The sequence below is a fragment of the Perognathus longimembris genome, chromosome 24 (assembly GCF_023159225.1).
Source record: "Perognathus longimembris pacificus isolate PPM17 chromosome 24, ASM2315922v1, whole genome shotgun sequence".
NCBI classification, from domain to species: Eukaryota; Metazoa; Chordata; class Mammalia; order Rodentia; family Heteromyidae; genus Perognathus; species Perognathus longimembris.
The window spans coordinates 13541464-13565948 of record NC_063184.1 but is presented as its reverse complement, the minus strand read 5'-3'; the positions used below and the strand labels follow the sequence as shown (position 1 = coordinate 13565948).

The window sequence follows — 24485 nt, the reverse complement described above, 5'->3', positions numbered from 1 at the left end:
TTAAAATTTTGATGTTGTCTTCCTTAGTTTCTTTGCTCTCCTATTTAGCATAACATGTGGGGGGGTTCAGCTGTCATTGTTTCACCTTTATCAACAAATTCATGCTGAATTCTCAAGCTAATAAAGTCTAAAAGCCCAGAAATCTGTTTGTGAAAACCACCGTGTTAGCACATTCGTAAGAACAGTGTCATGATTCCCGTTACTATGATCACTTGTGCTAATCAAACCCAACAAACTCCAGAACCACCCCAGTGGCTAGGAAGGATTTCTCAGGACATCTACATTCTCAAAGGAAGTTCAACTGACTTCTGAGAGATAACAAGCAAGACTTCCTCACTAGGGCCACAGTCGGTACAGAACTGCACTTGGAGGAGGGACTTGCCACTGACATCCTTTTCCCACAAAGCCAGCCCTGTTTGCCCGTGGTGATTTACAGGCTGTGTCTGCGGCGCGGAGCTGCTGGACACATTAGTGCAGGCTTGCTTATGAAAGGATGCGGCTGTCTGGCATTAAATGACTTTCCAGAGACCCATCTCATTCAGACCTCCAGGAACTGCTCTCCCTGAACGCGATCTGTCAGTACTCACGGCTATTATTCCACCCATTCTGAAAAGATGAATTAAAAAAAAGTATGGTCCTGCCCTCTAGTCCTGTCTGTAAATCCCAGTGCATCACGAGTCTCTCTTGTTTCCTACTTCCTTGATTTCTGACTTGGTTATAATTTACTTCCAACACCTCCAGTGGTTACAGAATTCTGCATTTGGGATTGATGGATTAAGGGTTGCTATCACATTGATTTTTTTTGTTAAAGGGCTTAGCAATGGCAGTGTTTGCTACTTGCCAATGTGCTCATCATTCAAATATCTTACCAGCTCTAATTCAAATTTGAATTTCTCTGTTCATTTCAAATACAAATGTTAGTATACATACGGAAAGGCTCATTCTCTCTGTTAGAAAATACTGAAAATCATCAGTTTCCAACGTACTTTTCTTCATTTGTAGGCTCTGATGCAAACCATAAATCCATTTTACACAATTTAACACATCTAAGAATCTTAGGCTTGAGTGCAAGTGGAAATAGCATAAACTTAAGACAGAAACGTATTTCCCATACAATTTTAGATTTAAAGGACGATCACAAATTCATTACTATCAAAGAAGTGCTTAAATTATCTGGTCAATATACTTTTTATAAGGAGCATTTGGAATGATCTTAAATATAGGTATATATGCTCTCATCTAAAATATTGCATTCTACTGGATTTCAGGAATGTGAAATGGTGCATGTTAGCTTGGAAACATTGCAAAAGAGTACTTCCATTGAAATAATGTGTAGTCACGAGTGTACATATAAAGGACATCTTTCCTTTACTCCATAAACTAGAGCAAAATCATTACGTGACATGGAGATCACAGTATTTAAAGGCAAAAAGGCAACCTAATGATTATTAAACTAGTCAATATCTTTATCCAGAATTCTTCACAGAGCATGTATGAGGATGGATTTTTTATATTGAGCTTTATGTACAAAATCATTTCATTTCAAATAGACATTTAATGTAAAAACAAATGTTCTTTTAAACTGAATTTCTTTCACATCTACTGTACCATTCAAATGCTTTATCATCTTACATGATTTCTTCAAAATCTGTTATCAAGGGTACATATAGAAAAGCATTTTTTATTATAAATACAAACAAAGGGTTTTTTCAGCTTTTATTATAAGATGACATAAAAAGTTTACTCAACAGAAGTAATTTCATTACTATTTGGGGGAGGGAGAGGATGGATTTTTGTATTCTTTCATTAATAGAATTTTCAGTTAAGGGATCACATTTCAGGTATTCAGCTACTGTGCTATTGTTTTGTTAATACAGTGAGGATGTATAAAATGTTCCTGATTACTTTATTTGACATTCAAATTTAGACAACTGGATTACTGTACCTATTCAGTAGGAATCAATAACCTTGGACATAACCAGATTCCAAGGGAAATTCTGTCTACGCATCAACTCTTGTGTGTAAATATGATTTATTTTTAAATTGATCCATACTGGGACAAATGTGTTGGAGCTTCCAAATGTTCCTGGACTTAATTCCAGCCTTAGAGACTTAAAGTTTGACAGAGAACATTTAAAGGAGAACTCTGATTAGAAAGCAAAAGAGAACTCTAATTAGAAAGCAAAAGAGAACTCTGATTAGAAAGCAAGCAAGCAAACAAACAAACAAACAAAAGGAGCATTTGTAAAGTGTAATGAGCTTGCTGTTTTCATGCCAACTTCTGCAGAATCTGGAGAGCAATAACAATGTTTTCACAATTTCTTTTCATTGTGTTATACTCAGTCCCTTTTATAGCCCATACATGCTGGGCAAAGTAAGTATGCATTCAATGAGACTGAAGAGAAAGGCAAAGGGTTAAATAAAGAAGAATATCAAATTAATATCCAGGACCTAAATGTTTTAAGCAGAACCAAAGAATCTGTTTTAATCATTCAAGTCAACAAAGGTTAAGATAATAAAACAAACTTCTAAATGCTTCCCTTTTGTGGAACTTAATCTGTCTTGCTGAAGATGTTTTCAAAGATGCTATCAGTTTTACATAGTCCCAGCTGTCTTGAAAATTTACTCGGAATACCCAAGGAGGAGGCAAGAATTTTATGAAAATAGTGAAGTTGAGCTCCTGGGTGGCTTATTGAAATTTGGAGAGCTTAGGACTCATTTCAAACCAGCTGTTGGCCGATGATGTTGAGAGTCCTAAGCACTCAATCTCTTAGTTATCAGGGCTTGTGTTCTTTGGCACGGTAATGGAGACCAGCTGAGAGACTGGATTAATATATGTTCAAAAGATAACTTTTAGGATTTCATTCTGTGGCCTAATGCTGATGAATACATTTCTCACAATTTGAGAATGTTCTAATTGAAAAACTCACTCTTACATATTTAAAGAATTTTGTGGGTTGGGAATGTGGCCTAGTGGTAGAGTGCTTTCCTAGCATGCACGCAATTCCTCAACACCACATATACAGAAAAATCCGGAAGTGGCTCTGTGGCTCAAGTGGTAGAGTGCTAACCTTGAGCAAAAAGAAGCCAGGGACAGTGCTCAGGCCCTGAGTCCAAGCCCCAGGACTGGCCAAAAAAAAAAGAATTTTGCTTATTTTGAAGGTTACATTTGTATGTCAATACAAATATGCCTGAGATGAGAAAGGAAGTAAGAGCCATTACTATTAAAGCTCTGGATTTATTCCCAGGGTGGTAGGATATGATGAGGATAGATGGATAGGGAAAGTCTACGTAATGGTGAAATAATAGCAGTAGTAGGTACAGAGAAGAATGAGAAAGGCCTTAAAAATCTTGAGTATTGCTGGGCACCAGTAGCTTATGCCTGTAATCTTAGCTACTCAGGATGATAGCTGAGGATCTAGTTTAAAGCCAGCCTGGGAAGGAAAGGTCAGTCAGATTCGTATCTCCAAATAACCACACACACACACACAAAAGCCAGAAGTGAAGCTGTGGCTCAAGTGGTAGAGCATTAACCTTGAGCAAAAAAGCTTAGTGACAGCACCCAGGCCATGATTTTAAGCCCCAAGACTGGCACAAAACAAAAATCTTGTGTCTATAATATTGAGAATGCAATTCTGTTAATGATCAAGAATTTCGATTTTTCTTTTTGCAAAGAGAGGCTCAAAATAAAAGCAGCAGGGCTGGGGATATAGCCTAGTGGCAAGAGTGCCTGCCTCGGATACACGAGGCCCTAGGTTCAATTCCCCAGCACCACATATACAGAAAACGGCCAGAAGTGGCGCTGTGGCTCAAGTGGCAGAGTGCTAGCCTTGAGCGGGAAGAAGCCAGGGACAGTGCTCAGGCCCTGAGCCCAAGGCCCAGGACTGGCCAAAAAAATAAAAAAATAAAAAAAATAAATAAATAAATAAATAAAAGCAGCAGTAATAAATCAACTTGCAGAATGTATACTGCTTTATGAAAAGTAGCAGACAATTAGTTCATCTGGTTATCCTGTAAAAATAATAGCGAATAGCAAATACAGCCAGGATCTTGGTATATAGTTTTCAGATAGTGTCACTGTGCTGAGGAAGTAAAAGCTAGGTTTTAAGAAGGCAAGGGGAAGGTTAAGGATGTAGTTCTGTGGTAGAGCACTTGCCTAATATGTACAAGGCCCACGATTTAATCTCCAGCTCCTCTCCCACCCCACACAGAAGTTAACCTGGTAATCTTACATTCTTCAGATGAGGATCAACACTGCTCTGCTTTTTTACACTCCACCTACTTGTGGGTACAACTATGTAACACAGAACTGTTAGGAAATAAATATGTGATGTATATTCTGTCTATGGTTTTGTTTTTGTGAACACTTGAATCTATCATAGTTGCGAAGAAAAAAAAGCCATGTGTTTGTATTTATTTTTCTTATTCAGAAAGGCATAAAATCTCAAAGCTGGACAAGGTCCTCTTGGCCCTCTGGATGTGGCTTAGCACTGTGGTAAAAAGAGCTGACTTACACATTTGTGCTTGGCCCCCAGCACTGCCTTACGGTAGATCTGTGTGAAGGAAATCAAACATCCCTGACTCACCTGACTCCAACTGTCATCGGGGAAAACACAGCCATGTTAATGTTGGTCCTACTAACGCACAAAATTACTTTTGAGGTTAAATGAGAGAACACGTGGGAAAGGTAACCTGTGAGTACATAGTTGTGAATCCTGGTTCTGCCACTGTCATCTATGGACAAGATATTTAAAATTTCTGTCCTGGTTACTCTTCTACAACATGGGAATAATAAAAATAACTCTTTTTAGAATTGTTCAAGTAAGCTATGTGTTTATAAGTTGTTGAAACCTTCAAGTAGCTTGGTAACACTATAAATCATTGTCATCATCATCATCATTTTAACCACAAATATGTTTGTGATCTCTGTCAATTTACAACACAACTGGCTTAGGCAAACAGCCTCGTCCACTGGAAATAGCACAAAGTAGAGATGTGAGAAATGGCTTTGAGCCCCATTATGTCAATGTGTACAAGATACTTTACCCCAGATTCCTCATAAGAAATACTAGAAGCACAATAAAGGACTGATTATAAGGGTGTGTGTGTGTGTGTGTGTGTGTGCCCACGCATGTGCCAGTACTAGGGCTTGAACTCAGGGCCTGGGTGCTGTCACTTAGTGATTTTCATTCAAGGTTGGCACTCTATTACTTGAACCTCAGTTACACTTCCAGGTTTTTGATGATTAATTGGAAAGAGTCTCATAAGACTTTCCTGCCCCGGGGCTGGCTTTGAACCATGATCTTCAGATCTCAACCTCCTAAGTAGCTACGTTTATAGGCATGAGCCAATGACTCCTAGCCTGATTACAAAGTTCTCATATGTTATTTTATTATTCTTTGCCATAGCCATAGTAACAAATACTGGTTCAGTTAGAACTTGATTCCTGTCCAGCCTGATTCCAGCCAGATTAGATAGTGATTTCTCTATTATACACATCTTCCTGCTAGCCTATCTTACGAAGTGTTCAAAGCTTCACAATGCTGGACACAACTTACCTACAAAGGTATTGAGCAAAAGTGAAGGCTGTGCAATTACTAATTGTAATGATCACATGAAGTAATTTCCTCCCACAACTTCCTTTCATTCAAGGGAGCCTCCACACCTCTACTTCAGGTCATCCAACTGTGACTTCTAAGTCAGACACTCAACACTTTGTGTTTTGAATATGAACTGAAGAAAGCCGAGTCTGGGGCTGTGACAGGTTGCAGAGATAAAGCCCTGCTTCGTCCAGAGCCCGAAGACCTAACTGCCAATGTGCAACATGCACAGAAATGAGTGGAAGAGAAATGCAAATCTGTAATGACATTTCCCAGAGAACTAGTGAAATCCTAATGTCAAGATGCATTTATCTGTGGAAACCTAACACTCCTGTGCCTCGTAGAATCAAACCAACCGATTATGATGGTTATATTATCCCTATATTTGTAAACTCAAATTTGGCTCAAAGTATACTGAACAAAAGCAAATGCCAAAAAAGTTAGCCTACTTTTCTCCATGTGAAATTATATGCCATTAACAGGATGAAAAGACAGGCAACTTCCGTCTCATTTCCCCTTTACCTTCTTGCAGTATGACTTCACTCTCTTTAATACAACACCAAATGTGAAGGCCTTTTTTAAAACATAGACTTTGTCTCCCTGGCTCTCTTTTTATTCAAAATACTCAGTTGGCCACCATGTTTCTTATTTGTTTGTCTTTAACATGGTGTGTCCCCATTCTATCCTTTGAATGTTCTCTCTTTTGCAGAGATCCTGTCCTGATCCCGGCCAGAACTAAAGATGTTTCAAGAGGATGTAATCCTAGAGAAGTTCTGCCCTCTCTTTCTTTCACCATGTTTCCTACCCTAATGATTCACTTCTCAGCTCTGGGGGTCCCACTGCCATGCCTGGCTAGTACCATTTCAGGAGTCTACTCTCAGGCTTGTCTTTGCGAGGCTATTTCAGTGAACTATCTCAGCAGAATCACAAATTCGACATAAAGAAGTTCAACTGATGATTCCATCTTCCAGACTCTCTTCTGGCCAATTGTATCACGTATCAAACCAGTAACCTCAATGCTATTATCCATTTCTTCCCCACGTTCAAGTCTTTGCTTTTCATTTTGGGCCAAAGGCTCTTGGAGAAGGGACTCAACTTCTCTTGAATCCCATTCTTCTTGTCTCTTCTAGCACTGAAATAATCTAACCAATTCCTGACCAGGAATTTCCTATAGAATTGATGGGAAAGTTTTCCTTTTCTGGACTTTAAGAAGACTTCTTGCCATCATTATAGAAAGCCAAAGAGATTCCCAGGCTGTTGTAGCACTATACTTGAATTTTACACATAACATCAATTGCTTTTTCCAAACAAGTGCTACTATTTCTCCTACATTACTCCTCTTCCTCCTCTGTCCTTCTTCCTCCTTTACCAGGGATTAAACTAAGGATCTCAGACCTTGTCTTGCCAGATAAGGTCTCCTCTACCAATTGGGCCACATCCCAAGTCCTCCAAACATTTTTTATTATGATAAAAAAAAGATACTCAGACTCTAGTTCCTATGGAAAAGTGAAACTTTGCTCCATAAACTGGAATAATTTTGGCTCTCTTATCTAGCTTTTCCCATGTCAGAAGCTCTCACTGTGGTAATAAGCTTTCTTCTTAGTATGCCCCCTTTCCTCAAGGATATCTGATACTTCAAGCTGAGCTGACTCATCCTCTCTACTGATTTCCATGCAGAAGGTGAGAGACTCTTGCTACAGTCTATATTCATGGGAACGTGTTCAAGTTTATGGGGTATCCTTGCTTTCAATCTGTACCAATTCTGTTCTGTAGGAGGCACTAATGCCCAGCAGATTTTAATAAAGAGCATTTGGCAATAATACCCGGTACTACAGAGATAATACATATCAAATGATAAACTTAGACATTTTCAGTGGTTTCCCCATTGCTTCCTACATCAGCCATTCAAAAATGTCCCATAACTTTAAATAAAAAATTCTGCCTGGCTGGGGGCATCACTCAAGTGGTAGATTGCCTGCCTAATAAATATAAAGACTAGAGGTCAAAAGCTCAGTGTTGGCTGGGGATATGGCGAGTGGCAAGAGAGCTTGCCTCGTATACCTGAGGCACTGGGTTCAATTCCCCAGCACCACATATACAGAAAACGGCCAGAAGTGGCGCTGTGGCTCAAGTGGCAGAGTGCTAGCCTTGAGCAGAAGGAAGCCAGGGACAGTGCTCAGGCCCTGAGTCCAAGGCCCAGGACTGGCCAAAAAACAAAAAAAAAAACAAAAAACTCAGTGTTACCAAAAAGTATGTATTTAGCTAGATATTTATTTCAATATTTTACATCTGTTTTCTTGGAAAATGGAGCACTGTTTTTCTTCAAATAAATCCTTCCACTTTCTATATGTGTAATATTGTGTCTATTAGTTCCAGTCCTTGGAATATGTAATGTTATGCTCTCCATCTTGTCTTCTAAAGATAGTTCAATTATTAAGTCCTAGTGCAAGTATCACTTCTTCCTCACTTCAATGAGACATTAAAATAAGAACTTTCACTTTCCTATCAACCCTTGGTATAGTTCTATAAGATGTATCCCTACAAGCACACAGAGTTCTTCTTGAGGCACCCATAGGATTATCTGCTTATTAAGGCAGCAATAATGTAACATTTTATATATGTATTCCCTAAGTACTTATCAAGTCCTTACAATTTGATGTTAAAGTGGATGAAGCAGGCGGATCAGGACCTTCTTCTGGGGGTAGTTCATATTCTAAGGAGAGAGGGACCAAGTTGTATTGCCAACAAGTAAATAAATAAAAGAGAATCCTTTGAAACTCAGATTGGACAGTGAGAAAGGAAGGTGGTATTTGAGATGAAATCTTAATGAGAACAAGCCCAGAAGACAGTGAGGAGAAAGTTCTGGGCTGGGCAGAGTGTGGTGTGTCTGGAGAAAACTTGGAAGGCAATGTGTCTGGAGCGCAGTGGGGAGAGAGGAAGACTAGGGTGGGAGGAGACAGGGGTGCGGGCAAGGGTCAACCTTGAAGGTCCACGGAGGCCACATGCAATGGTGTAGATTTCCATCTAAGATTTTAAACAGGGAGTAACATGATCTAATTTACAACAAAACGTAAACTGATCTCTCTCGCTGTTGTAAAGAAAAGGGATTACACAGGGTCAAGAGTGGAAGCAGGAAGATTAATTGAAAGACTACTGCAGTAATCAAGAACATGAGATAGCTCTAGGTTAAGTCTGATGGTAGTAGGAGAGGAGAAAGAAGTAGATAGATGCATTTATGGCCTATATTGTACAAAACACAGCATCTCAAACATGGCAATGTGCTTTCTCTCTCTCTGTGTCTATGTATAGATATTCCTCAATATATGTCTAATATTTCAAAATAGCTTTACATGTAAAATTTCTGTATTGTTTATTACTTTCCGATTCACTATTATGGCTTAATATACTTCTGTTGGTTTTGGGGAAACCAAAGCAAGGTTTGAAAAAGGGATCTTATATATAAAGAAACAGTGTAGAGGCAATAATGGAAAGTTATTTAGCAATGAATGAAATGAATGCAAATATGGAGTATGTTGTAGAATCACGTTGTTAATTTTGGAAAGAAACAATCATTTAAAACTAACAGTATAAAGTGGAAGTCAAAATATGTGATAGGATGGAATGTTCAAATACCAAGTTCTATATTTTAAAAGACGAGTATAAGCTCTAAACACTGGTGGCTCACCCCTGTAATCCTAGCTATGCAGGAGGCTGAAATCTGAGAATCATAGTTCAAAGCCAAGCAGGAAAGTCCGTGAGACCCTTATCTCCAATTAACTACCCAGAAGTGGCACTGTGGCTCAAGTGGTAGAGCACTAGCCTTGAACACAAAGAGGCTCAAGGATAGTGCCCAGGCCCTAAGTTCAAGCCCCAGGACTGGTTAAAAAAAGAGTATAAGCATGGTGTAGTGACATATGCATGTAATCCCAGCTACTTGGGAGGCTTAAGTATGAAAGTCTAGCCTATAAGCAAAAGCTAGTCTTAAGGAGAAGGAAGAACGGGAGGGAGGGAGGGAGGGAGGGAGGAAGGGAGGGAGGGAGGGAGGGAGGAAGGGAGGGAGGGAGGGAGGAAGGAAAGAAAGAAGGAAGGAAGGAAGGAAGTCTGCAGTCAACATACCTGAAATTGTGTACCTAATCAAATCATTAACTTTAATTAAAATTATAAAGGCATTTCCAGTCCTAACTTTTGATTCTCTGCAAGTATGAAATCCTCATTTCATTCTCACTATATGATAAATCTCCTAGTAAGTAAACTAGCACTATCTTACTGGAAAGGAATGCTTATGAAATTCTAAGAAGCCTGCCTGTGACCTGCTTTGTTTCCACACTAGGAATCTGGGGGAAATCTGGACAATAGAGCGGGGCTCTCCTCTTTCACATCTACCTTCCAGAACACCGAGGATCTTGCCCATTCAGATTCATCTAGCATTTTGAATTAAATCTAATTCCCTTCAAAAAAAAAAAATCCAAGAGAAAACAGTATCCATTTTTCGGCCATTTTCCACCCCAAATGTTAAATGACCCTGAATTGTGTGAAAATTGGCCCCAGTCAGTGTGAAAACTGGCTGAAATCTGTATGAAAGGCAGACTGGGTTTGTCAAAGTAGTTCATGAACTTTGGCCAAACTTTCAAGGAACGTAGTCCAAGTCTTCGTTTGTACTGCAACATGAAACCAGGTGAATTTCAGATGGTTTCAGGTTTCACTCAGAAAATTTGGCCTAGCTTTATAATCAATCATCACTCTTTGTAACGATGAAAGCCAACACACCTTTGTGCAAACGAGGACTGCGTGCAGACTGATGACAGCTAGGCTGTGAACCAGCCCTGCACTTCCTCAGCCAAGGGCAGGGTGCTCAGAATGGAAAGTTCCTCCCTCTTACCTGGAGAGGGCGAGCTGAGTGATTTTGATATTGCATGGAGAAAGACATGATATTCAATACAGAGAGACAGGCTATGTGAACTATTACCACTAATAGGGAAAGTCTAATCATTAAGGGTTATGAGCATTTTATTCCATTCACATTCATGAAAGTAGATGGCACCATGTTGAACCTCTTTGACCATGAAGATGAGTGTTTAGCTGAAAATGACTCATCAACTACAGTAATTGACAGGAGGAAGTTACAATGTTTCCCTAAGCAGAGTCATTATTCCTATACAAAGAAGTGACTGAGGAATAAAAAGGAAAAAATCACAGCAGCACTTGCATCCAGTTGAAGAACCACAGAGACATAGTAACACAAAAATGACTTTTGAGCTTATATCATCTGCGTATTCTACTAAGATTTCTAAGATGCAGTATTGCTGAATTCAATAGCGATCTAGACACATCTTACAGATGTGTCTGCACATCTTACAGAAAGACCTACCTCGTTTCGGTTCCCAACCTCCTGGAAATTTCAAATGTACTTTTCCATTATATATATTGAAAAAACATCCTCTCTTCCACCCAATCCTAGCTTTTGTGCACAGTGACATGAGAAAATTGAGAGGTATGTCTGAGCCACTACATCATTGGAACAGTATGTCTGAACATCTGGGTAATGAGGCACAGATGTGAAGCCGAGGACTTGGCACTACCAAGGTAACAACAAAGCACTTGCCATTGGTCATAATGGTTGAAAGGGCCACTTTAGAGACAAGAAGAATGCCCTCCTTCCCACAGTGCTGAAATGGTGTTACACCTTTTATCCATCTTAAAAAATCTAGGATTAAGTCCCCACCCCTTCCCCAAGAAGTTCAAGCATTATTCAAACTTATGCAAAATAATAAAGACATAAACATGCATTATTTTTTTATCTATCCTAAAACATATTTATGCAATAGCACGTAAAGTCTAACTGCAGAAAAAGGTCAAATTCAAGAGAAGTCCACACGGGCTGGAAATTGCAAAAACAAGGCATGCAAATCTGAAGGACCTGAAGTCCTTGGAAAGGTGGTTGTTGATCATTTGTAGGAGTGATTCTGGCCCTTGATCAGTAGGTCTCATCATGAAAACATGTTTTACGTATAGCCATAAAAGTCAGATAATACATGAGATAAACACATTCATTATTAGCAAGGCCTTTTCACTTACAAGTGGGACGGCATCTGTCAGCCATTACTAAACTCTGCAGCACAAAAGCAGTTATCATGCTGGGGGACCCTCATTCATTAAGGCGGGAGCTGGAAACTACTTTTTTCCTTAGGATAAGAAGAGAACAACTTACCCGAGGCCCCTGATCACCTTGTTCTCCCTGCAGAATGGGAAGATAGGATGATGGCTTTAGTCAAGTTCCATATGTGACCCTTATTCACATGGTTAAAACATAAAACACACTATGGGGTCATGCCACTATGGGTTTTTAAACAATGTTAACTAGGTTTCTATCATAGATTTTCTTACCTTATCACCTTTTGGTCCAGGGGGACCCTGTAAAAAGAAGAAAGAGGGAGGGGGAAGTTAATGAAAACAATTGTAGATCTATCAAGTCTGCTTAAAAGTTTTATACAAAGGACACAGAGGTACAGCTGTTCTTGATGTTTCCCAAAGCATTTTGGTCTGTAAAGCGTCATTATAATGTAGCTGGAGTACGATATGGATATACACTGTTATAATATACTTAGGATATGCAGAACACATATTGCATGAAGCCAACACACCTGAACAAGAAGTAGAATACTATTCGTGACCTTGGCACTGCCCTACAGTATCAGTTGCTATCATTCTGGTCTCTGGCAATATAATTTCCCTACCTATGTCCATTCCATAAATGGAGCCACACAGCTGTTCTGGCTGCTTTTATTCATCCATAATTTTGCATCCAGTTGCAGACTGTTCTTTCTTATTGCTCCTCGAATATGCCATAATTTGTTTATCCTATTACTGATCGACATTGTTCTCAGGCATTCTCTTTTAAAGAATATTGGCAATTGCAAATAGCATTCCTATAAACATCCTAATAAGGATTATTTTCTTTTTTTAAAAAGACAATCTTACTGTTATGATTAAGGTATTGTACAGAGGGGTTACCATTTCATAAGTCAGGTAATGAGTATATTTCTATTTTCGACAATATAACCCTCCTTTCCTTTGCTTTCCCTCAAGTTACATAGAATACACAGTCAACTCTCTCCTCCAATCACTTTCCATGGGGGAACGAAAAGCATGATTGCATTTGTTTACCCTCCCTCCTTTACTGCATGCCCCCGTTTGCTTTCCCAAAGAGGAAAAAAAACAAAGCACTAACCACCACCACCACCACCACCATGCCCACATTTCCACTTCCTGGAGTTTGTTTCAATAAATAGTATTTGAAATATTGAGAGAAGTTTCACCTTTGGGTTCCTCCCCTAAGGGTTTTTTTTTCTCCTTTAGTCTGTTTGTGTGTGAATGCCTAGACACTTGAGTAAGTTATCATGTGCAGTTATGTTTTAGATCTAGCTTTAACAATATTTTTGGTGGAATATTATATTCATTTCCATAAGATGTGTATGGCACTGTTAGGTAAGAAAGTATCTGTATGTTTAGTTTCAATAGATATGGCTGAACTGTTTTACTAAAAGATTTCTACCAAGTACGCCCATATCTGCGATGGGAGAATCTATTTTCTTCATCAATACTTGTTATTTTATATTCTTTCCATTTTTTGTATTCTGGTGGGGTAGTCTAATAAATCCACCTGCTTTTAATGTGTATTTCCATACTAATTAGTGAAAACCCTTTTCATACACTTATTTTGCATTTTCTGTCACAAACTGCACACATCTTTCATGCTTGTTCCATTTGGTTATCCTATTCGCTTTCTAGAGCACATTAGACATTATATGCCTGCATATGCACTGAGATGGGTAGAGATGCAGAATTCTTTACATATTCTGGAGGAGTCCTTTTGATAGCTATACTGGGGAGACAGTACAAGTCAGGGCAGGAAGAGAAATCAAGTTCTAGCAAGCATCCCCATTCTGGGATACATAGACCACCCTAAGTCTCAGAAGCTATGAGTCACCTACTGCAATGCCTTCTGCCCAGAGTCAGCCACAGGAAATTGGCCCCTAACTCCCATTCTCACTGGGGGTCAATCAAGTAACAGCTGTGAGGTGATCAAGGACTTAATATTAACAACCATAGTATGCTTTGTATTTTCTAAATATTGCCACCAGGTTTTCAAAGTTTGTGAACTAATATTGTCAGTAAATCAAATGAATAATTCTTGCAGTCCAATAAGGAAATTAGGTACTGTAACACGTATAAATGCTCAGTAGTGTGATTCTAGTAGGGTTTTCGTTTGGGTAGGGCAAAGGAAAAGCCAAGGATTAAAAACAATGAGGGTGCCTACCATCAAAAGTTAGCTAAGAAATGAGTTTGTAAGAAGATAGGTGTTGTGTGGATAAAATGGAAAAGGAAATGGATACAGACACAGGCAGAATATTTCAATATCCACATGGAATAAAGGAAGTAGGAAATGCAAAATGAGTCTGGAGGGAGGGAACAGACAGGATGGGGAGAATGATGGAAGGGATGACTATCAAGAGGCACTGGACACTTGGGTAGACATGTTTAATCATGACCTCCTTGGGCAGCCTTTTGAAGCTCAGAAAAAAAAGCTTAGGCAACATAATGGGCATTCCAGGCTTGACTTAGGTTCGTATTACTGAGCTCTGTTTTGACTTTTACATATGTTGGTTGAGGAAGAGTTCACACGAAAGACAAGATGATGAAAAAATCATGGTGGCTGTCCTCAACAAGCCAGATAGTGTAGTACAGAAGCCAAACACTGGGCTGGGGATGTGGCCTAGTGGCAAGAGTGCTCGCCTCATATACATGAAGCCCTGGGTTCGATTCCCAAGCACCACATATACAGAAAACGGCCAGAAGTGGCGCTGTGGCTCAGGTGGCAGAGTGTTAGCCTTGAGCAAAAAAAAAGCCAGGGACAGTGCTCAGGCCTTGAGTCCAAGGCCCAGGACTGGCAAAAAAAAAAAAAATATGCAGTAGTTATCTGGGCTGGGGATATGGCCTAGTGGCAAGAGCGCTTGCCTTGTATACAGGAAGCCCTCAGTTCGATTCCCCAGCACCACATATACAGAAAATGGCCAGAAGTGGCACTGTGGCTCAAGTGGCAAGTGAGCAAAAAGAAGCCAGGGACGCTCAGGCCCTGAGTCCAAGGCCCAGGACTGGCAAAAAAAAAAAGCCAAACACCTTACTAAGATCAAACAGAAAGTGACTCTGAGGAAAATCTAAGTACATGAAAGCCAGCTGTTCCTGTGGACCCTGGCTGGGCAGATGTCTTCACAAAGGCCCTCTTCTTTACAGTGTACCCTGGCTTTGTGGGTGAGATTTTGGGGTGCCACACTCTCCTGGAACACTTTGCTGGGGCTACATGGAATGTAGAATTCACGGCTCTCCTGAAATCCTTTTCCATGGAGGGAACAGAGATGATTCTTTTTCCCAAAGTCCATTTCCCCAAGGCTAAAGCCACCCATGTGTCAGCTAGTGATCTTGTAATCCAGACTGGCCTGGGCAGTAGGTGCTTATACTTCATGACCACATGAGACATGGCTACGGACAATCGAGCCATAAAGTACTGCCGCTTTCAGGGCAGACAGCATGGCGTCCTGACACCTGCCAGCTTGACAGAAGCAAAGCTGAGGTCACCCTCCACTCACAGCTGTGGCCACTGGGCCCCTCCAGCCCCTCACTTGTGTGGCTGGGATTAACTGCAGGTGTCTTCCTCCCTGCTCACTGAAACCCCACTCTTCCTTCTGAACTGGCCCTCTCCTCCGAAGACAGGGGTTCCATTTCAAGAAATGCAGAGAGTATCTTGCTAAACATGGCATTCCAAAAGTTGGAAGCCATGGTTCTTTTCTAAGTTAAAACATTACAAATAAAAGAATAGCTGGGTGTTTTTTTTTTCAATTACTAATCTTAAACATAAATGTTATGTCATGGTTTCAGTCTGGCTTTGTTGTTTAGACATTAAAAAAACACCAATCAAGTATTAATTAAAGGATAGGCCTCAACCCAAACTAACAGCCGATTATATGGCTTACAGATAGATATTTCTACACAGTTATCTTGTATTTTCCAACTCCTCCACATTTAACAAGTTAATATTTCATGTGTCATTCAAACAACCACATCAATGGCTGGTTGGTAATTATGGGAAGGTAAAATTGGGGCTAAAGAGCATGTAGGTCATAAGAAAGGAAATATGGTGAAATCAGAAGTTGTAAATAAGAAATGAGTCACAGATTTCTTTTGACTCCTCTCCTGGTCTAGTTTAGAATGTTCCAGATTGATATTTTGTAAGGCCCACTTCATTAAATAAGCACATTGGAGACATGACCTTTCTAGTTTTCTAGTCCCTAATTGCATAAACATGAAGAGAGGAGCTCAGAAGGTACGTAGCTGTTATTTGAAGGGATGAGTGGAACTTTTCTTTCAGAGTGTAGTTAACGTGTTATTGATTTGCTACTGAACTATTTATAAATGTCAGTGGCAAACCTTCAAATTCATGCTTGTTCAAATGGTTTTACATTTGAAAATTGAAGTCCACCACCTTCCTGTTTGTTCTGGGCCTACACTGGTTTTTCAAAACCCCAAGTTTATGTCTGCCTTCACAATGCCCCAAGTTTGAGTCTTTCGTTCGTGTTCAGCTATTTCAACTAAATGAGAGAAAAGAAAAAAAAAGCTAAGAGGAGCACAATGCGAGATACTCAAGAAATATTTGATGGTATTTCTTTTTTTTTTTTTTTTTTTTTTTTTTGCCAGTCCTGGGCCTTGGACTCAGGGCCTGAGCACTGTCCCTGGCTTCTTTTTGCTCAAGGCTAGCACTCTGCCACTTGAGTCACAGCGCCACTCCTGGCCATTTTTTGTATATGTGGTGCTGGGGAATCGAACCCAGGGCTTCAAGTATACGAGGCAAGCGCTCTTGCCACTAGGCCATATCCCCAGCCCTATTTGATGGTATTTCAAACTATATAAAAGTAAATGATTTAGTTGGGTGAGGCAGTCACCAGGGCCTATAGGTGTCCTAACAATAGCCTTTGATATATGAGAGCTTTAAGTTTTGCTCATTTTGAGCTGGAAAAGACCTAGAGAGGGAATTATTATTTTGCACATGACAACTGTACAAACAAAGTGAAACTCTAGTAAAAGTAGGCAAAAGGACAAGGAGAATCTCAGAAATCCTTGCAGTCAGGGCTGCCGAAGAAATCATGGGCAAAAGAGGAGATAACATTTACAGATAACCTCTTCTCTTTCCCCCATGTTGCAGAAGGAGGAGGACCCACTAACAAGGTTTCCTTTTTTTCCCCCCCAGTCTTGGGGCTTGAACTAAGGGCCTGAGCACTGTCCCTGGCCTCTTTTTGCTCAAGGCTAGCACTCTGCCACTTGAGCCACAGCGCCACTTCTGGCCATTTTCTATTTCATTTGAGGAATCAAACCTAGGGCTTCATGTATACAAGGCAAGCACTCTTGCTACTAGGCCATATTTCCAGTCCCACAAGGTTTACTTCTGAAGTACTTGTAGCTGACTATCAGTGGGAAAGGAGCCGGGTCTGGAGGGCAGATGTATTAGGATGGTTTGGATGGGTGGGATAACTGTGCTGTAGGAAGGCTGGAATTGAAATGTGATATTGCAAGGGGCTCTTTGAAGGTGGCCAGAAATAAGGGGCTCTGAGGCGGGTAAAGCAGTTCAAGCAGAAGCAAAGAACATGTGTAAGAGTGAGAGAACGCCATGCTGTAAGAGAAGGATGAGGTTCAGGACGCTAAGAGCAGATGTAGCAAGGGGGCTGGGGATAGGGGATAGAAAAAGCAGAAGGGTTTGGGAGGCTGGCTATCTGCAGTCTGGTGTTGGGCTGGACTCTGTTGTCCATTTAACAGAGGCAGTGCACAAGGGGCTTTGGGAACTCTGAGAGCAGGGAATTGTTGCTGCTATCCAAGAGAGGCAGCAAAAGTTTGAATTATGGTTCAGCCATGAGAACATGGGGGAAATTTTTAGATTCTGGGGATAGTCAGGAAGTAGAACTACTGACAAAAACCTGTAAACGGGATGTGTCAGATCATCAACACAGACCAAGAAGCCTTACTCATTGGAAAGCTTACAACATCGTCAATTTGCCCAAAAGCATTAGCCTTAACTTATTCGACCCAGATAAATACTGAAGTTCCAGGAAATCATACAGAATCAGGAAATCATACAGAATCAAACTCCAGCTTTAGAGTTGTATTCAAAATACAGTGCATTGCTGGACTCAACACCTATAATCCTAGCTACTCAAGAGGCTGAAACTGGAGGATCATTGGTTTGAAGCCAGCCTCAGCAGGAGAGTCTATGAGATTCTTATTCCCAATTAAATACCAAAAAGCTGGAAGTAGAGCTGTGGTTCAAGTGAAAGAGTCATAACCTTGGGCACAAAAACTTAGGGACAGTGCCCAGGCCTTGTGTTTAGCCCCCAGGACTGGCATAAACACACATATACACATACAGAGTGTTGGGAGCTCTAGGTGGTTTAATTGGAAATAGAAGTGAGAGGGAGAGAGGAAGGAAGGAAGGATGGGAGGGAGGAAAGGAGGGAAAAAGAGATATTTATAATCACCACTGAGAACACATATAGTACCCAGAAGCCCCATTTCTAGTGTAAACTTCGGGACAGAATACACCTTCATTATATTCCCCCATCCCCTGCTTCTTCGATTACAAACTAGATGCCCTGGTTGTTTAAGGAGGAAGAAAGCATAATACCTTCCCTCCATCTTGGTGGCTACCTGGGAGCAGGGGACAGCTCAGCAGTGCCTATGATCAGCCCTCTCCAGGGGGGCTCAGGCAATCGCCATTCTATCAACCCTCAGAGCATCACCTCCGGCAGGTGAATTAGTCTCCAATGAGCCCCAGTTTCTTCATCAATACTATGTCTACCGCTTGGCTAACATGAAGTACTATACATGAAACAACTTACAAAGTGCCTAGCCTGCCAGCAGATGTGATTGCTAAGTACACACTTTATGTTTCCTATTTTTGTTGTGGTAAACATCAAATTTCTCTTCCAAATACTGTGACCTAAGGATGAAGAAAGTAAACACATAGGAAAGAGAAATCCTGAGCCATGTCTAAGTGAATGGGTTGGGAATTGCTGGAAGACATGCAAATGCACCTGGATGGTTTAGGAATGAGTGCTAAGCCAAACCAAACTAAAACTTCACTGTCATTCTAACCACACTGTTTGATAGACCAGAACAAGATGCCCCTTGAGGCCTTAGAACCATCGGGTCAACCCTCATGTAAAGTAGGTGCTCAATTAATTTCCTGCTGGATTCACACATCCAGAAGGAAAAGAATACAACAAAACCTTTGGTGTTCAAAGTAGTGCCATAAAAAGAATCATGAAAGAATCAGATTCACAGTGGTTACCAGAGGGGGGACTCTGCTAAGCCAGGGAAGGCAATTACTGTACCACTATAAACACACCTACAGCTCTAGACTTTACGCCTTGCTTTTTGCCTTGAAGATGAAAAGAAATCAAACAGAAGAAGGTGTAGATACAATGCACAACTTGAAATATCAAAAGCAGACCTAGTTAGTAGAAAACTAATTTTTACAGGTATTACTTTTGGGGCCCTCTTCTGACTATGGGCTTTTCTGTGATGTACATTCCAGCCCTGAACAAGCGTCTGCATGCATCTGCCATCAGTTGAAAGTCATCAATGGCTTCCATCAGGAAACAATTAGTGGGGGGTTAGGACTAAAGGAGAATTTAGAAAAAAAATAAATACTTTAAAGACTTTCAAATGTCATATTGATACTGTTTAAGATTAAGGGTTTATAAAACAATAGGATTCAGGAAGGCTCATTCCAGCTTTCTGCCCTAACACAATACAAATTACGTACAGTAATTGACTGATCCTGCCAATCAAAACCAAAGTGTCCCTTCTTCCTAGTGTATGGTTCTTTGTTCCTGGCCTCTGAATACTTTAAGAGATTGCTAAAGCTTCTTTTAACTTGGGAAATTTTTTCTTGGTCTTTGCTTATTTATCAAAGGTCAAATAAAATGATCCCCATGGTGAAAGACTTGGAATTCTAAACATTCCTTTTGAGGAAAGAAAGTGTCAACTTGTTCTCTAACTGCCTAGAGCCCCATGTCTACAGCTAATAGTATAAGCTGTCTATATAATATTGTCTTCAGTGTGACTCATATTCAGAGGAAATGAAGCAATAATACAAACAGACAATGTAAACAACAGCCAGGCAAAGCAGAGATAGATAGATAGATAGATAGATAGATAGATAGATAGATAGCATTCATCTAAAAACTACAATTCTCAAGCATCCAATAGAAGTTGCATATTCTTCATGATGAGATGCTCCAAAGGTTTGCACAGATTTCTATGACTGACACAATGCCCAGGTGTACACTCTCCATACTGTCTCCCTCCTTCCTCTTGAAGAGTGAATGTAATCGATTACTGACCCCCTGGCTCATTCCTCTCCGGCTTGGCCCTGTTCAGCTTTCTCTCACTTGAATCTCTTTACTCATGACCTTGGATTTTCTCCATGGTCTTCACACAAATTCCCCCACTCTCTCCTGAGACAAGGAGAAGACACGTGGTCTTTTAGCCTCCTCTCTTCCTGGGTATCCACCAACTTCCCTAAAGAGCAGGAAATGAGATTTGTGAAAAGAACTGGAGAAGTCTTCTCTGGAAAATAGAAGACCATGAACTGAAGTCCATGAGGATTGAGGGCTGGGAGGGAGGCGCTGGCAGGAAAGTACTATGGAAGGGAAGCTGCTAAACTCATCCCCTAGCCTTGGAGAAGGCCTACCCCATCCTAACCAAAGCCAAATGAACAATAGCTTTGGGGACAAAGTCCAACAAAACCCACAATGCCCAAATTTGTGCCTTCCTTTTTCCTTTTCGCTCTACTTCCTTCATCAGCTACCAAATAGACCATCAAGGCTCCCACCACGTGCCTTACATCCTATACATTTTCCCAAGATCCAATCCTACACTTCTTCTTTGCACCAGATTGCTGAGCTAGGGTAGATGTGCCATAAGCTAAAGTTCCAGCTTTTCAAGCTCGAATTCTCAATGTCTTGTCAGCTGCACAACAAAGGTTCCTGATTTAACTATTTTTGCTAAGTGCATTGCTACTCCAACAAGCTTAAAATCCCAGTGCTATATTTAATTCAGTACATTTATTTATTTGTATTTTTCTTGGGGGCAACACTTGGGTTTGAACTCAGGGCCTAGCACTTGTTAGATAGGTGCTCTCCTGCTGAGCCACAGCTTCAGCCCTTTTATGAGCTGGTTATTTTTTTTTAAGATAGGCTCTCACTTCCTGTCAAGGTGTGTGCCTGGATCTTGATCCACTTATATTATGATTTCCCATCATAGCTAGGATAGCAAGTGTGCCTCAACATGCCTAGATCTTAGTTGTGCCAAGGGCTCATGAACTTTTGCTCTCCTTAGGCTGGCTTTGAACTTCAATCCTTCCCATCTCAGCTTCCCATGGTTAGGATTACAGGCATGAGCCACAGGTGCCCTAAAGACTTAGAGAGATTCCTTAGAAGAAGTAAGAATGACCAACAGACACATAAAGAAATGTTCAACATCTCTGGCCACAAAAGAAAAGCAAATCAAACAGCACTGAGGAAAGTGGCACTGTGGCTTAAGTAGTAGAGGGCTAGCCTTGCACACAAAGAAGCCCAGGGACAGCACCCAGGCCCTGAGTTCAAGCCCCAGGACTGGGGAAAAAATAAAATGTCACTGAAATTCAACTTCACCCCTAGTTAGAATGGCTATTATCAAGAAAACTAACAATAGCAGATGCTGGAAGGGATGTGGCCAAAAGGAAACGCTACTACACTGTCAGGAAGAACGTAAACTTGTCAAACATTCTGGAAAGCAGTATGGAGGTTCCTCAAAAGACTAAACAGAGCTCCCCTATGACCCAGAAATCCCACTCCTGAGCATTTATCTGGTGACCACAAACAAGGCCATAGTAAAGTTACCAGCACAACCATGTTCATTGCAGCATTGTTTACCAAAGGCGAGATGTGGAATGGTTGAGTAAATTTAATGTAACACCAAGGCCTATAGATTTGCTTTCCCACAACATCCTTGAGTCTATGCCCATCTTTGCATGTCTGTCCCTTGTGAACTCAGCAATCTATAAGCCTCAGCCTCTCCTGACTTTTTTCTTACTACTCTACCCTACACAATTTTGTCAGATTAAATTTTCTAACTAGGTACTGGGCATGGTGGTGCGCACCTTTAGTTGCAGCTGCTTAGGGGACAGATGTAGGGGAATTTTATGGTCCTCCTGCCTCTAGCTCCTAAGTAGCAGGGATTACAGGTATGTACCACCATGCCCGGCTACTTAGAAATATATCACAGCTTTATAACATTTTTTTTTCTAAAAAGTAAATCAGAGCTAATAATACCTTGGATCGTAGTTGTGGTTTAAAAAAAAAAACACATAGCTAGGAAAACACATAGCTAGCAACACTTATGATGAAGTAGCCCAAATCGGAATGAAAGCCGTCTACATGTGGGACAAACATTCTAGAGAAACGGGCGTCATGGGGTGGGGTGAGACAAATAGAACTATTATAGTATACAAGACTGCAGCATAATAACATTGAGTACAGAGTGAGGGTTTCAGTCCCTGCCTTAAACAAAGCATCTGGAAGAGATGTTTCTAAGAAAATAGGGGAAATTCAGATATTATGAGATACTGACTTTGCAGAATTATCAATGAATAATTGCAGTAGTCTTAGGGCTGCTGATGAAATGGTGAATTTTCAATGCCCTGTCAGTGAAGAGAGGTGTGCTTCAGCACTTGCCAATGTAATGGCATGGTATCTCGGCTTTGCTTGAGAACACAAACAATGAGCCACAAACAATGGTAGAGCATGTGCTTAGTGTGTATAGGCTCAAGTTTCAATTCTGAACATAATAAAACAAAAACAAAACAAATAGAAGGGATCTATAAAATACAGTCAGTGCCTGATTTCTTCCTAAGGCCTGAGGCAAGTTTCCATACAATTTACTCTTCCTTTTGAGAATGTTTGAAAATCCCCATCAAAATCCACACAGTTTTTACAAGTTCATTTTCTTCACATGGCAGTCTAGACAGGGTTTGAACTCATGATCCTCCTACATTACAAGTATGCTCCATGAGGACCAGGTAGAAATTTATTTTGGGAGACCCTCAGATTCCTACCCCATAAAATGTGACCTTCTTCCAGCATCTGGGTCCTTTATAATGTGCTGTTTTCTTTCCCTTTTGCCTTATGTTGTCAGTTTCCCATATACCTCCTCTCCTCAGCCAGCTCTGAACACCAGCTGGCCTTCGAAAGCCCTTGGCCCCATCATTATCTGTATCTCTGCGTATGCCATCCTCCCAGTGATCATCATGCCACCATCACCTGACGATCTGCTAGGAGCCCTAACTGCACAACCCCCTTAAATGGCAATGCGGGCTAAAGAGCTACACATCTCAAGGATTTGTCTGCCCAGGCTGGCTTTGAATCTTGATCCTCCCGAGTAGAATTATAGGTGTGAGTTACCAGGGCGTGGCTTCAGATAGACAATATTCTGAATCAAAATTGCAGTTCTTAAAGAGAATTGTGCACACCTAATGTACATGCAACTGGGTGTTTTGGTTTTTTTTGGCATGAATAACCATATTTAACCATGATGAAATGATGATCGTTTTTTCATGACTTTGTCTTTCCTTTGCTTGCCTTCCTCCTCCTCTTCCCCACTTTCCCCCCTCTCCTCCTTTTGGTGGTACTAGGGCTTGAATTCAGGGCCTTGCATTAATTCACACCCTCAGTCCCTTTTATATTACTTTATTTTTTTCAGAAAGGCTCTTGTGCTATTGTCCAGAGCCAACCAGGGACATTGGTCTTACCTATGTCTCTCACACAGCAGAAATTACAAGTGTGCCCTACCACACTTAGCTTATTTGTTGAGATGGAAAGGAGTCTCGCTAACATTTTGCTTAGGCTAGCTTTTGAACCATGATCCTCCTGTTCTCTGCCTTCTGAGTTAGCTGAGATTATGGGCAAGCACTACTGTGATCAGCTCCATATTTCTACACTCTAGGATTAAATTATGTGCCTATACATGAACTGAAGTCAAGAATAAGATCAAGTCTCAACAGCTTAATTCCTGTGTGAGTACTCGTGAGAGAAGAAAGCCATGTGGGCATCCCTCTAGGCCGGGAATGTTAACACCTTGTGTGCTGTTACTGCTTGAAGTACTACTATGTTCAGTTACAGGTGAAGTCAACCCAGGGACCCTCATTTGACAGGGCAAAACTGAAGGCAAAAGACAGAGACATCCTCAGAAGTCATACAGCTCACAGCAATAGAGAGGAAGTTGAACCCAGGTGCCTGTGCCGGGCCTCACCCTACACACCATCCTTCATCTGCTCCTCCCACATAGTAGCTTCCCTCTTTTCACCATCAAGTGAAATAGAGGGGATGGGTGGGGTTGGGAGAGATAGAGGAAAAGGATGCAAGGGGAGACATGATCAAGACGCATTATACTCATCAACTGACCTGTTGGATTGAAACCCCTCTGTGTAACTAAAGATACATTTCTCAAAGAATAGTCTCACTAAAAATCAATTCAAAGTACAAAATGCATGTGTTTGTTCAGAAAAACTTGTTATGGTGGGTATAGCTCAACAGGAAAGCACTTGACTCACACGTGGTAGAGCCCTGAGCTCAATCCTCAGCAATAACCACCCCAAATGCACATTTTCTATATATCAACACTCTGAGATGCAAGGATGAGTGGCGCATAGAATAATAGCTTCCACAGATGCAAAGCAGTAAAGGATTAACTTCGTTATTCATGAAATCCCACACGCTCTTCACCTTAACCCAGATGGAATCA

The 24485-nt window shown here is 40.8% G+C and overlaps 1 protein-coding gene across 1 annotated transcript in view; it reads right to left on the bottom strand.

The window, feature by feature from the left end:
- Col25a1 (collagen type XXV alpha 1 chain) overlaps positions 1-24485 on the bottom strand; it is a 400930-nt gene that overhangs the window by 121474 nt on the left and 254971 nt on the right. The window contains exons 6-7 of the mRNA XM_048333577.1: positions 11985-12011; positions 11809-11835 (exon numbers count right to left, since the gene is read on the bottom strand). Coding sequence (XP_048189534.1) covers positions 11809-11835; positions 11985-12011 — 54 coding nt within the window. The remainder of the gene's footprint in view (positions 1-11808; positions 11836-11984; positions 12012-24485) is intronic.